The sequence below is a fragment of the Bos indicus x Bos taurus genome, chromosome 16, assembly GCF_003369695.1.
Source record: "Bos indicus x Bos taurus breed Angus x Brahman F1 hybrid chromosome 16, Bos_hybrid_MaternalHap_v2.0, whole genome shotgun sequence".
NCBI classification, from domain to species: domain Eukaryota; kingdom Metazoa; phylum Chordata; class Mammalia; order Artiodactyla; family Bovidae; genus Bos; species Bos indicus x Bos taurus.
The window spans coordinates 40,440,325-40,454,466 of record NC_040091.1 but is presented as its reverse complement, the minus strand read 5'-3'; the positions used below and the strand labels follow the sequence as shown (position 1 = coordinate 40,454,466).

Here is a 14,142-nt window from a genome sequence, read left to right as displayed (position 1 = left end):
TTGAACAGCTTGTCTCTTGACCTCTCCATAACCCTGACTGGGGTGGGCTGGGCCAGGCTGATAATATTTGACCCAGAGGGAAAGGGCCTAGTGTTGAAGCTAAAATCCTGGGTTTGAAATCTGCCTTAGGCCAACCATCCAGGGCAACTCACTTCACTTGCTGATGGCCATTGTGGAAAACAGGATGGAGGTTTCCCAAAAAACTAAAAATAGAACTACCCTGCTGCTGCTGCTGCTGCTAAGTCGCTTCAGTCATGTCCGACTCTGTGCGACCCCATAGACGGCAGCCCACCAGGCTCCCCTGTCCCTGGGATTCTCCAGGCAAGAACACTGGAGTGGGTTGCCATTTCCTTCTCCAATGCATGAAAATGAAAAGTGAAAGTCAAGTCGCTCAGTCGTGTCCGACTCTTCGCAACCCCATGGACTGCAGCCGATCAGGCTCCTCTATCCATGGGATTTTCCAGGCAAGAGTACTGGAGTGGGGTGCCCTATCAGTCAGCAATTCCCCTCCTGGGTATATATCTGGGGAAAAAAAATCAAGGACACTAATTCGAAAAGGTACATGCACCCCAATATTCATAACAGTGTTATTTACGATTGCCATGATACAGAAGCAACCTGAGTGTCCATAAACAGAGGAGTGGATGAAGATGTGGTGTATATCTATATCCATATCTACACACACACACACACACACACACACACATGCTGGAATATTACTCAGTCATAAAAAAGAATGAAATGTTCTCACTTGGAGGGCATTATGCAAAGTCAAATAAGTCAGAGAAAGACACACACTATATGATATCACTTACATGTGGGATCTAAAAAACACAACAAACTAGTGAATATAACAGCAAAAAGCAGACTCACAGATATAGAGAACAAATGAGTGGTTACCACTGGGTGGGAGCAGCAATATAAGGATGGGGGAGGGGAGGTACACGCTATTGGGTATAAGGCAGGCTCAAGAATGTACTGTATAACACGGGGAATACAGCCAACATTTTGCAGTAATGGTCAATGGAAAGTAACGTTTAAAAAGGATATAAAAATTTAAAAATTATTTTTTAATTGGAAAAAAGAAAAGAAGAAAAGCAGTGGGTTGCTGATCACACCTGCCTCTGGGCCTAGACAGGACAATGAATGTGAAAAAGCCCTGTGGAGTCAATCCTGTAGGCCACCACAGTCACACAGGGTATGCACCAATGTCTCAAGCTGTCTGGGGAGCCCAAGGAAGCCCTCAGCATCCATTTCGGGTCTAAGTTATGACTGATGGCCAGAATGAAGGATGTGAACACAGGCCTGCACCTTCCTACTCCTCCTCTTCTCTCTCCAGCATCCTGGAAAAACCCCACCAAAGGAATGACCCAGCCCCTGAAGGACTCTGCTGAGGTCAGGCTGAGAAGGGCTGTCTTCTTTTAATTTTTGAGCATTGGTCGATTGAAGCTGGTGGCCTCTCTTCCTTGTGGCCCCTGACTCTGTCTGGGTCACTGACATCACTCTAGTAACAATGGTTCACAGAATCAATGGGGTGGAAGGGACCCAGGTGATCATCCAGAACCCAACCTCTCCTGATGCAAGAATCCACAGTTCCCTCACTGCAGCCTGCTGACCCCAGAAAAGCTCCAGAGGGTGGGAAGGTGCTCCCGGGCCCCAGCCTCGTGTGGACCTCCATCCACCTGGAAGGCAGCTGATACTGTCTCCAGCCCCTGAAGCAGTCAACCAAATGCTTCTGGATTGGCCATCCCACCTAAGTCATGGCTTCTGGTCCTTGTCATTTGGAGCCTGCTCCCTGGGTGCCCCCCAGTTGCTCAAGGACCTTCTCAAAGTGTTGACCGATACTGCCTACAATGCTCCTGGGCTCCCTTGACATAGTAGAACTGAAAAGTGTCTCCTTTGCTCAGGGCACCAATACAGTTGCTTTCATTTTCTTTGCAGAGGGAGTTAAATTTCTGTTGCCATTAAAGTCATCTTACTGAAGCTGACTCCTCTTTCCAGAGCATCAGGGGCTTTATTGGAGATGATCATCACACCAGGACGTAAGTGCCACCAGAGAAAACCTTGTTAATGTGGCTCCCTGTGGCAGCCCTAAGCCCAGCTGCCTAAATCGAGGAATGAATTTGACATAGTCACAGTTCCCCAAGAGCCGTGTCACCATTTTTCACCCCAGGCATCCGCAAGCACAGATCATGGCTTGCTGAGCGGAGGTCTCCCCAGCAGACTCTGAGGCCTGGATCCCGGAAGACTCGCACCCATCCCTCCAGAGGTACACCAGCCTACCCAGATCTCCCTTCAGCCCACATACTTCCACTGGACTAAAGATATCAACAGCAGTGTCTTCTCAGATCCAAGCACCAAGCTGAGAGCAGACTCAAGCTTTAGAATGCCCTCAGAAGGGAGCCAGGCAAGTCTGGTCTCAAGTACTTAGAGGAGCCCAAGAAGCACCCCAACCCCTCTCCTGCCCTTGGCCTGCCACCCCCTCCACCCCCCCACCCCACCTCCCTAAGTGACCTGGCCCTAAGTGACTTGGGTTAGATCCTGTCACTTCTACTTCCCTTTGCAGAACAACAGCTCCCAGCTTCACTTGGAGCCAAAGCCAGAGCCGGTTCTAGAGACTGCTGGCCCTACCTGCCCTGCCCTGCTCCCCCAGCTCGCCCCCTGCCCTGCTCCCAGTCTCCTGCCCTGCTCTCCCACCCCACCCCTTCCTGTTCTGCTCCCTGACCCCCCATTACTGGCCCATCCCCTGCCCCCTACACTGCAGCCCTCATTACTCACTCTGCTCCAGCCACAGTGGCCCCCTCCCAGCTCCCCAGATATCCCAGGTACATTTCTTTGTCTGTCTCTTCCCTCTACCTGGAACGCTGCTCCCTCCATTCCCGTCAGGCCTGTCACTGGACCTCATTTGTTTCCTCCTTACTGTGATGTAACGGGCTGTTTTCTGTATCCTGTTTTTATCTGTCTCCCTCACCAAACTGCCGACTCCACTCGGGTGGGGACTGGTGTCTGCTTTGCTCACCGCTGCCATATCTCTATGCCTAGAACAGTGCTGGGCACACATAGGGTGCACCACAGACTTGTGGAATGAATGAACGAGTTCCCACCAACCACTCATTTGTTAAACTATTCTGGTATTTGGCATTTAAAAAAATTTTGTGAATTTTAATTATAATTTTTTAAAAATTATCTTTGGCTGTGCCGTGTAGCACAGGGGATCTTACGTCCTAGACCAGGTCGTGCACCCTGCAGTGGAAGCACGGAGTCTTAACCACCAGACCACCAGGGAAGTCCCCTAACACTTTCTTTTCGAGAATCCAGAACTTTAATAAGACTTCATGCCTTTTAAGGGACCTCACTCATCTCACGGCAGACAAGTGTGCATTTGGGAACGCTAGTATCTAAACAGATTTGCTTGTCTCCTTTTCATTTGGCTTCAACTCTTTCCCAACCTTCTTGGTTCATCTGAATAATATGTTTCAAATGTCTCCCTTTCAAGCATCGTATATACTTGGGGGTTTTTTTTGAGTGTGTCTTCTAAAGGGAGCAAGGAGAACATCTTACAACATTCTAGGTAAGGTTGTGCTTTGGCCTGAGGATACAGAAGAACAGGTTGGGTCTGGAACCATTCGAGCCCAGGTGCCCATAACTATGTGGGCTTTTGAGAGTGGCAGGTTGGGATGAAGACTCTAGGGACAAGTTGTAGTGAGGACAACAACTGGATCTCTTTCCTTGGGAGAAAGGATGGCTAATGGCTCCCTTCTCATCAATATGGCCAAGATAGTTTTCTCAAAGTGGTAAGGATCGTTTCTCAGCAAATAACAAGATAAAGATGGTACAGAGAAAGTAACTATTTTGATACAGAGACTGGAAGGGCTCTGGGTCGGGGATAAACCAATGGCCAAGGCTCTGAAATGCAGAAAGTTCAGAAGAACTTGGAATCTGCCCAAGAATGAGCAGATGCCCAGGTAGATGGACGATGGACATCCTGACCCAGGGTCAGTATTTCCAGGTTAGGGAGCATGCTCTGATTTTAGGATATACCCTGCAAGTTCCACTTGACGTGTTAATTGGGAAACTCGGGCCTTTCGTTCTCTTGGAAGCCACAAGTTGAAAACACTAACATTTCCTGCAAGAGTTGAAATAAATCACAGAGTCGGCTACCTGGTGGCTGTTAAAGGGGTTTAGAAATGGACGTGAGGCCGTCTACAGACTGAGGGCACATTTTCCAACTCTGAGCTGCTGCTTTTTCATTCAGTGGGATCTGATGCACAGCACAAAAGGCTCAGATCTGCAGTGATGAGGACAAATGTCTTTGGCAGAGAACTTGGCACGAGGTTGCTTTCCTGGGATGGCTGAGCCATATGTGTGTTAGTTTCTCAGTCGTGTCCGACTCTTTGTGATCCCATGGACTGTAGCCTGCCAGGCTCCTCTGTCCATGGGCTTTTCCAGGCAAGGATACCTGAGTGGGTTGCCATTTCCTTCTCCAGGGGATCTTCCCAACCCAGGATGGAACCCAGGTCTCCTGCATTGCAGGCGGATGCTTTACCATCTGAGCTACTAGGGAAGCTACTAACAGGAGCCGTAAGAGAATTTTAGAGCATGCCAGGGTCTTAGGGATCATTGCGTCCCCTTTCATTTTTACAGGTGTGCTTCTTAGCTGCAGCCTGGAGAAGGGAGTGACTTTTTCAGGGTTGTAGCAAAGTCAGGTCTAGAACCCAGGTGAGCCTGGTCACAAGGGGCGTGGTCCCAGATGTGGGCACCTTTGTTCCCCAGGCGAAGTGGGTGGGGCAGTAAAAGGGAGGTGTTTGTCTATTCAGCTGACAGTCCAAATTGTAAAGCCCATTGTTTGAAACCCAAGGACCAGACGCTGCATGCTGAAAGAATTTCCTAGATGCCACAGTTAGGACAGGTAGCCTACTTTCCTGCTCCCAAACTGCATTAGATGAGAACCTGGTACTTTTCCTAGAAATTCTTAGCAAAGGCTGCATTCTGGGTGAGAAGGGGAGAAGTAAACCACTGCTGTTTCCCATGTCACCCTAGCTGTGTGACTTTCATGACATATCAATTGTTTAATGCAGCTACTTTGGCCTGATGACTCTGGATTGCAAGATTACCTGTCTGGACCCTTCTCTCCCCTTTCTCCTTTTTCCTAATCTCATCAGTACTGGCCTAATTCAGAGTGTGAGACACAAATTATTCCTTCCCCTAATCCCTAGTCCATGCAACATTATTTTTCTTTCATTCCCTTCTGCCTCCCATCCCCAGTTTCAGCCAGGTGTACAATCTCTCATCACTGGTTTCTTGCACGTGGGTTACCCTTCCCCCACCTCTGCTGGTTCAAACTCTTGATGTGCTCTAAGCCTCACTCAAATGCCACCTTCTTCAGGAAGCCTTCCATGCACTCTTGTTATAGATGAATGGCTCTGGGTTTCTCTGTGTAGTGTGCTGTACCGTGCTGTGCTGAGTCGTGTCTGTCTCTTGCGACCCCATGGACTGTAGCCGCCAGGCTCCTCTGTCCATGGGATTTCCTAGGCAAGAATACTGGAGTGGGTTGCCATTTCCTCCTCCAGGGCATCTTCTCAACTCCAGGATCGAACCTGCGTCTCCTGTGTCTCCTGCATTGACAGGCAGATTCTTTACCACTGAGCCACCTGGGAAGCCTTCTGTGTAGTGTACCCCCCCAACTTTGTGTCTACCCAGGACCTCAGAATGTGATCTCATTTGGAAATAAAGTCTTCAGAGATGTAATTAGTTAAGGATCCCAAGACAAGGTCATACTGGATTCGAGTGGGCCCAAATCCAATGACTGGTGTTTTTATGAGAAGAGAGGACACACAGACACAGATAGCAGACAGTCACGTGAAGAAGGAGGCAGAGATGGGAGTGATGCTGCCACAAGCCAAGGAATGCCAACCAGGAGCCACCAGGAGTGAGGAGGGAGGGGGAGGGAGGAGGAAGAATTCTCCCCGGAGTCTTTGAATGAGGGGGGCACCACCAAGCCCCAGATTTCAGATTTCTAACCTCCAGATTAGAAATAGAATACACTTCTGTTGCTGCAAGGCACCAACTTGGTGGTCATTTGTTACAGCAGTTACAGGAAACATACGCTATAGCTTGTGCCTTGACAGTTAGCACCTGGCCATGTCTCTGAGCCTTCTTTGCTCTACCCACCCCTCTCCAGGCCCAGTGCTGCACTGAACACTTACAGACACCTCGGGCAGGTTTGTTGGACTAGGTCTCTCTGAGGTGGTCATCAAGGGGTAGTTGGGCCTGGGCCTGGCCCAGTGCCAGGATGGGAAGGATTTGCTGAATGGATGTGATTCACCAGACTAGGTGAAGGGTCTATTCCTAGTGAGCTTCTTTAAGAAAAAGGCTACAGACCCATGGACCATAAATTCAATAACAAAGCAGGTGCAACTCTGAACCAGTCCTCAGACTGGATCTGCAAAACGCGTCCCGGAGTCCTGGCTGGCTCTCTCTTCCATGAAGGGACTGGGTCCCTGCTCAAGGGTTCTGCCATCATGGCCCAGGGCTCTAATCCAGCCACTTGCCTCCTACTGGGCCAGAGGCTGGAACAATCCCTGCAGATACTTCCAAACAGTTCACTTCTGTCCTTCAGGGGGCTGTTGCTAAAACCAGGTCAAAGTCAAAAAGCAGAGGCTAGGTCTACCTCTAGCCTACCCAGACAGAGCCTTGGAGGTGTAGGGCTGAGCCCAAGCTCTGTGAATGCTTCCATGGAAGGAGTTCCAGAAGGACACAGCAAGTATAAAGGGGTTGTAATGGGCAATTACCCAGCTAGAGTCTTTGCCTCGGAGACCTGGGCCATGACTGGCCCTGTCCGGGTGAACCTCGTACAAGGTAGTTAAGCAGAGATATCTCAAGGTGAGGAACTTTCCAACTTTCGTGCCTTTGGGTCTCTTTAAGAAAAACCCTTATTTGGGTCATCTCTGCAGCCTAAGGGCACCACTGCCCCAAAATATTACCAAATCATTTGACTCAAGGTCATTTTTTGGAAACTGGGTTGTTGCCCCCCCCCCAGAAGCTAACAGACCTTTCTCAGACATGCAAGCAATTTGCAGACTCTGATTCTCCTCCCTTCTTTCTCTTTAGGGGGGCCTTTCCCCATGGATCCTGCCTCTCCTTCCACCCAGGGGAGGAGGGTCACGCAGGCCATGGAGGTGGCCTGCCTAACTTTGCTGTAGGCTGTGGGTGGGCACCATGCTCCCAGCTCTCTCCAGCTGCTCCACGACCACCCTGAGCCCACCATCCACTTAACTCTCTCAGCCATCTGCCCCAAAGTCCCCATTCCACAACACTCAGCCCTGTGTCCCCAAGCCCACCAGCGCCCTAAACACTCCCAGCTCTGGGAGTGGTCCCAAGGCCCTTTCACTGGGCCCCAGATGGATTCAGGCAAGAAACCTTGATTCTAAATTCCCAGCCATGACAGCGAGCCTAAGGCTCATTAAAACGCAGCTCCAGTAATTGGTCTGATAATTACAAGTTATAGGGAGGGCTCTTGGTCGTTCTGACTGGCCTGAGGACTGAACCCGCGGTGAATGGCACTGGAAGGTTCATAGGGCCCCTGGTTCCTGTTTCTGGTGACCAGATACTAATTAAGCCATATCACTCAATGGTCCTGGCTTTATTCTTCAGAAGATACCCATTTCAAATTCAGTGGGGCATGGTTCCCAGTGTATGGTGCCGCTCTGCCCCTCCCCCACCCCAGTGCCATACACTTCTTTCAATTTAGGCTTGTTTATAGTCAGTCAAGTTTTTCCAGATTGACTAAAAGAGTTCTTCATATGCCTACTGCAGCCAGTTACAAGAGCAGTGAGAGACCCAGGACTTGGGCCAGCTGGAAGAGCCAGAAGAAAAGTTTCTGTGGGATGCAGACAGCTAGGGAATGACAATCACATACGATTGTACCAAACCCTCCAGGCTCCCCCTCCCCACAAGGGCACCCTCATCTGCCACTCCTCCATAACAGATGTGGGGGGGGGGGGGGTGGAGGGCATCACTCCCAAGGAAATGAAACTGCTGAGAGCAACTTCTGCTTCTCCTTTTTCGGTGTGTCCAAGGGTTAAAAAACACTTCTGAACTCCTCTTCCAACTGCAAGGTCAAGCAGCTGTCCAAGCCACCCAAGGAGAAGCAGGAGCTGGGAGACAGTCGACCCCAGCTAACTTACTCAGCCTTGACAGCCTCCAACCTACAGCCACCACCTCCTTCTAAACGCCACCCAGGGAAGGAAGAGTTAATCGGCAATCGGCTTTGGCTGATAGTTCAGGCTCCAAAGTTCAGTCCCAGTCAGAGCCACCCCGGAGGAATTGTAAATCTCAGGGCAGTATTTAACAAAACAAAAGCAACCTGGAATTACATGCAGGTTTGGTTTTCTACAGTACATATTTACTTAATCCCCTAGGTATGTGGCTCCATGTCAGATCAGCTGGCTTTGCCGGCCCTTTCACCCCCCTCGCTCACAGCAGTTTAAATTTCAAACTAATTCCCTGTTTTTGCTCTTCCTCTTCACAGGGCTGGCTGGAGACAGCCCAGCCTGCTGGCCTCAAATCTCTCTCTCTATTGCTCTAGTCACTGGGTGAGTCAGCCTGGCTTGGGTTGGCGTTGGGTGACAGCTGGCTCAGCCTCCCCACTCTTAGGCACCAGGTCTGGGAAAACTGGAGGAAGAGGTGGTGGAACTAGCAAAAAGTTAAAGGCAGGGCTTGGGAGTTGGAAGGGGGGAGGGGTGGTTCACCACAGTGCCACCTCTCCTCTTAGTGGGGAGGGATCCCCTTCCGGGCTGTATTTGGGTGGTGGTGGGGGGTGGGTGTGCGGAGGCAGCACTGAAGCTAGAACAAGAACTCTTGATCAGCTGCTGGTTAGCCTGTCCCCTCTCTCTAGATTTCGGAACACCTGGCTTCCGAGTGCCTATCAGGCTAGGCTAGACATCCACCACCGCTTCCCGCTTTTCAAACCACACCGAGTACCCCCTTTCCCAGCTTCCAGAGCCGCAGCCGTCCAGGTTGGGGCTGGGAAGCGGGTTGCCAAGGAAAATACGAAGCGCCAGCTAGCAGGCGGCTCCCCGCTCTACCCAGGAGCGCACACACCCTGCCTTACCAGGGTGGCGGCAAAGAGAGAAAGCGAGGGGAGGAAAAAACGCAACACCTTCCTTTGGGAGGGAAGAATGTGGGAAATGGGTGGGTCTGCTAAGTTTCGAGGTGGGGGTGAACAGCCAGCCACAGATCCCAAAGGAGAGGGGCAGCTCCGGACCTGCCAAAAAAGACAGACAGTCGGCTGCCCGGGAAATGTACAAGGTGAAACTAACTAGCTCAGCACTCGCGGGTGGCGCAGAGAAGTAGGGTGGTCGGCGACTTTCAGACCCTGGGCGCGGGTTCCGGCAGCGGCAGCAGGTGGGCGCACCCCCTGTCCCCTGGGCCCCCCTCGCCTCCGGCCCCCACCAGTCTGGATTCGCGGGGTCCCGGTACCTTTCTGGCGCCGCGCTCTGCGAACTCGCGAGCTAGCTGGCGCCCGATGCCTCTCCCGCCGCCGGTGATGAGGACGTTCTCCCGGGACAGGTCCCGCAGCTTGGCGGGCAGCACCAGTCCGACCGCAGCCTTCACCACCAGATAGATCATCTGCAGAGGGAACACCACCAGCGCGCCCAGCCGTTTCCACACCATCCTCCGCGCCGCGGAGCCGGGCGGCGGGGGCGAAACTCCCCGGACCGAACAAAACAGGACTTAAAAAAGAAAACACCCCCAAACAATAATAAATAAACCGAATAAGGGGGCAGAGAGGCGTCCCACCTGGCCACTCTTGAAATCACCTCTTCCCAAATGCAAAGCAAGCACCCGGTGAGAAAAAGAGGGGGGAGAAAAAAAAAAAAAGATAAATCCTCCGGAGGAGAAAAAGCGTCTCCGAAGGTTGGGACAGTAAGAGGGGTGGAGGGGAAGCCAGAGGTGGAAAGTTCTAACAAGAACTTTCTTGCCCCGGCAGCCAGCCGTTTCGGCTGGGGAATTCTCAGGTAATGTTTACAGGCTGACAGAGGAGTTTAGGCAGGGGAAGGAAAAAAAAAAAAAAAAAGCACCAACCACACGCGCGCACCCTGCTACAGTCCCGCGGTTTCAAAGTGCAAGATTAAAAAAAAAAAACCGTCTCCAAATTGTAGCGCCCCCCCCTCTTTTCCAGGAAAAAAAAAAAAAAAAAGAAAGTAGGGGGGAAAAGTGCTTGGAGCTCCCAATTTCAGCCCGCGAAAGTCTCCAGACTCATTGCTATTCTTGGGCTCAGGAAATTGCTTAAACGCGATCTGATTGCCAGCAACGTGCAGGAGAAGTGGGGGGTCCGGGTGTCAGTTTCTTTACGTGCATGGCTCGCCCTCGCGCGCGCCCGCTCTCTTCGGCTCCCTCCCTCCCTCTCTCTTCCAGCGGAGGCTGGGAGTTGCCGCTCGATCCGGCTCCCTCTCTCTCCCTTGTTAGCATTTATTGCCTTCTTTTTGTCCTTTCCAACTTGGAGAGGGCCCGGGTGCGGAGCGCGAGTGGATCGGACGATTGGGTCTACGCCGCCTTATCCGTTCGCTCCCGGGACAGCCGCGGCTCAGAACGAGAGGGCGGCCCTTTTCCCCCCATTTTTTTTTTTTATAATACCCCATTAAGTCTGATTGACAGTTAAAGTTGTTCTGAGGCTTCGCCACGGTTCCTCTGAGTGGCTGCCGCGGGCTCCCCTCCCCCTGCGCAGTGGTGGGGTGCGCGCCCGGGCGCGCACACGGGCTCTCAGAGACTCCGCTCTCCCCGGGCCGGCTCCACTAGCTGCAAGCAGGGGCTTGCCGGCTGTGTCCCTGAGGGCTCGCCGCAGTAACTCGCACACGCTGGAACCGACTCCAGCGAACCGGCTCCCTCCTCGAGACATGCCTTCTGGCCTGGGGCTCGGTCTGCCTGAGCAGGGAAGCCTGCGGGCCAGGTGACCGCCAGTGTGCCTGCGGGGGAGACCCGGGGGAGCTTACGCTCGCCTTGATCCATCAGGTCGCCCAGGGTTTATTTCAGGTCATTTGATCATCCCCTGCCTCCAGGTAGGACCAGGAAGCCACTTCTGACCCTTACTCAGAAGCCTCCTGTCTTCACTTAGAGAGCACTTTCTAAGTCTGACCCAAGTCCGTCGTGTTGTAAGGGCCGGGGCGTTGGCGTGGGGGCGGGGGGGGGGGGAACAGCTGGGTAGCAAGGTTTTGCTTTGAGGGGTGGCGGTGGGCAGGGTAAGGGAACCTCTGCCCCCGAGGTGTCAATAAAATCCCCATAAGATTAGCTGGAAGCGTATTTATTGCTCATCTGGGCTAGAATTACCTTGACTGACAGCAATTTCCTTAACAAACGCCTGTAAACAAAACTTGCTAAACCTGACCCCCCTACAAGCCCCCGCCCTTACCCCCCCCCACCCCCCACCCCGCCATGCTGTGCAGGGGACTTCTCGCTTTGGGTCTCCCTGGGCTGCCCTCCGCGGGGTTGGGTGGGCCCACCTTGTAACCTCTTGCTTTCTCCCAACCAGAATGTCTCCCCTGCCGGAGGGTGGGACCCAGCTATTTAGAGTTGTCTGTTGCAGAAAGTCTGGGAGGTGAGTCACGAAAGAGCAGAGCCAGTGAAAATGACTGATCGGACTTGCCTCCTGCTGCCCCTGATGGTCCCAGGCCTGGAGGAAGAGAGGAGGATGAGCCAGGGAGCTTGCCCTGTAATCTGGGCCAGCGGTTCTCCAGAGAGAGGCTTGTTCAGGCGAGGAGTGCAGGGCCTCACCCCCAGACCTTCTGATTGAACAGGGCTGGGTGTGCTGGAATCAGTGCCGTTTAATGATCTGCTGAGGATCCGGGGAAAATGTCACTTTGAGAAAAGCTGGTTTGGGGAGGGGGTGGCTGGGGGTTTAACTCCGCCCGGGGCTGCAAAGACCCTGTAGCTCTGGAGGAAACTCCTGCCCGCGTGGATCTTCCTTCCAGGTGAATTTGGGAAGTCATTATGTCACCCGCTGGAAGAGCAAAAAAGGGTAGGAAGAGTGTGGCTGGATGACAGACTATCCTACACTGAGGGCTTCAAATCTGAAACTGAATCCTCCCACTGACCTTGCAAAGGCGGGTATCATTATCCCGGTCTGCCAGGTAGCGCAGGAGGGAGGGCTCCAGATCAGACATGATTCCTTTTCCTACCCCATCCCACCCCACCCTATTCTGGCAGGAGGAGAGGACCAGGCTCCCTCCTGCCTCCATCCAACCCTCCAAAAATAGGATCCCAAGGCAGGCCATTGCCTTCCTAGACTCCCAGGCCACGGCTAAAGGCAGGACTTGGTCAACATGACGGCCTCCTCCCACCTAGGAGGTCTGTAAAAATGGGAAAGAAATCCCAGCCCTGGAGAGGCTCTCCCCACCCAGAGGTGGCGGGTGTCTGCGGGGCCTGCCAATACAACTGGGGAAAGTCTGGCGCTGAAACCCCTGCGCGCAGCCTGTTCTCATCTGTTATCCTCGACGCCGCCTAGTGGTGTGGATGCGATACTGCAGTGTTCCTTCTACCCTACCAGGCACCCTTTTCCTTCCAGGCTTTTCTCCCTACCTAAGATGAATACTTCAAGCCTAAAAAGGCTTGCAAGTATCATAGCTCCACTTTCCCACACACTCGCTGTTGTGTGGAGTAGGTTACTGAAACACAGGGATGTGAAGCAACTCTTAAACCCAGCAGTGTGTTCACTGAAATCCACTGATGCTCACCAGCCAGCCAACCCTGTTCAGATACCACATCAGCTGGGAGACCTCTAGGTCCCACTTACATTGGCCTTGGGTGTAAGTTTGAGTGGGAAGGGGGTTGAGAACCCAAATTAACCTTCAGCGTATCAGGACCGTTACACGTACTTTGACTTCATCTCTGAAACAGTCTCCAGGGGTGGGCGTCACGATGCCACTGTGTTAACACTGGGCTCAGCAATGTAAGTGACTCATTCAACTCAAGGCCACACGGGGCTTCCCTTAACCTCTCCCAAACGTCAGGTTTAGAGTGAAATCACAGTATAAAGGAATATGTCGTGTGTGCATGCTAAGTCGCTTCAGTTGTGTTCAATTCTTTGTGAGCCTATGAACTGTAGCCTGCCAGACTCCTTTGTGCATGGGATTCTCCAGGCAGGAATACTGGAGTGGGTTGCCCTGGCTTCCTCCAGGGGATCTTCCTGACCCAGGATGGATCCAATGTCTCTTTTGTCTCCTGCAGGTCGATTCTTTACCACTAGCGCCACCTGGGAAGCCCATAAAGGAACATGTCAGGTAGCCCTAAAAGATGAACTGTGGTTGGGAATAGGACACCTTTTTTCTACTTGTTCCACCTTCAGGATGTGAGTTTTACTAGCCTTGCATCCTGTGGACTCAGGCCTCTTCCATCATCAGCTTCCCAGAGAGGTTCTGTCTGTCATCTCCTCTATGTCCCCCAACTTCCCAGGGAAGATGGAGGCAAGGAGGGTACTGGGCTGGGGGATGCACAGTCCAGTGGGCTGGTCCAGAGGGTCCCCGTGACCTGGCTTCAGTAGGAACTAAATGGGACACAACCCCTCCCCCTCCTCTCCCACCTCCTCCTACCTGTGTTTTTGGCTCTTGGTACCCCCTCCTCCCTTACTTGGGAGCAGGGGGTGGGGAATTTAACTCCAGGGTGAAGTTTGAAATTTCACATCCCAGCCTGGGAGAGGGCCCCACAGTTTTCTCTCCACTCCTGGAGACGTGAAAGGAGCCTTTGTAGGCTTGATGGAGGAGGGAGGTAAGCTGCAGCCCAAAGAACTAACTTTTTCCATGACTCAGCTCTCCCGGTGTGGGGCGGGCACAGGAGGTGCAAGGACCCAGCAGGGCAGGCTGGAGCCGCCTTCCAACCCAGAGCCAGCAGCTCACGGGTAAAGGTGGGCCCCCCCAGAGAGCCAGCCCTGTTACCTGCAGGGGAACTTGCTGGCCCTGGATGGGCCACCACACTGTACCCGCCCCATGCTCCCAGGGCTCTGTCCCATTTTTTCCCCCAGAGAGGGGGGGAAAAAACTATGCTTTTTTTTTTTTTTTTTAAAGCATAGTTGATTTACAATGTTTCAGGTGTACAGCTAAGTATTCTGTTTATATATATATATATATTCTTTTTCAGGTGATGCTAGTG

At 52.4% G+C, this 14,142-nt stretch overlaps 1 protein-coding gene and 1 long non-coding RNA gene across 2 annotated transcripts in view; one reads left to right on the top strand and one right to left on the bottom strand.

Moving 5' to 3' along the window:
* Positions 1 to 10,670, bottom strand: part of DHRS3 (dehydrogenase/reductase 3) — a 50,214-nt gene extending 39,544 nt beyond the window's left edge. Inside the window, exon 1 of the mRNA XM_027564850.1 lies at positions 9,481 to 10,670. Within this exon, the coding sequence (XP_027420651.1) occupies positions 9,481 to 9,675 (195 nt within the window). The 5' untranslated portion in view covers positions 9,676 to 10,670. The remainder of the gene's footprint in view (positions 1 to 9,480) is intronic.
* On the top strand, positions 8,262 to 13,057 carry LOC113906554. The gene is made up of 2 exons (XR_003514919.1): positions 8,262 to 8,594; positions 11,531 to 13,057. It is a non-coding gene; the product is annotated as an uncharacterized LOC113906554 (long non-coding RNA).
* Positions 13,058 to 14,142: the final 1,085 nt, after the last annotated feature.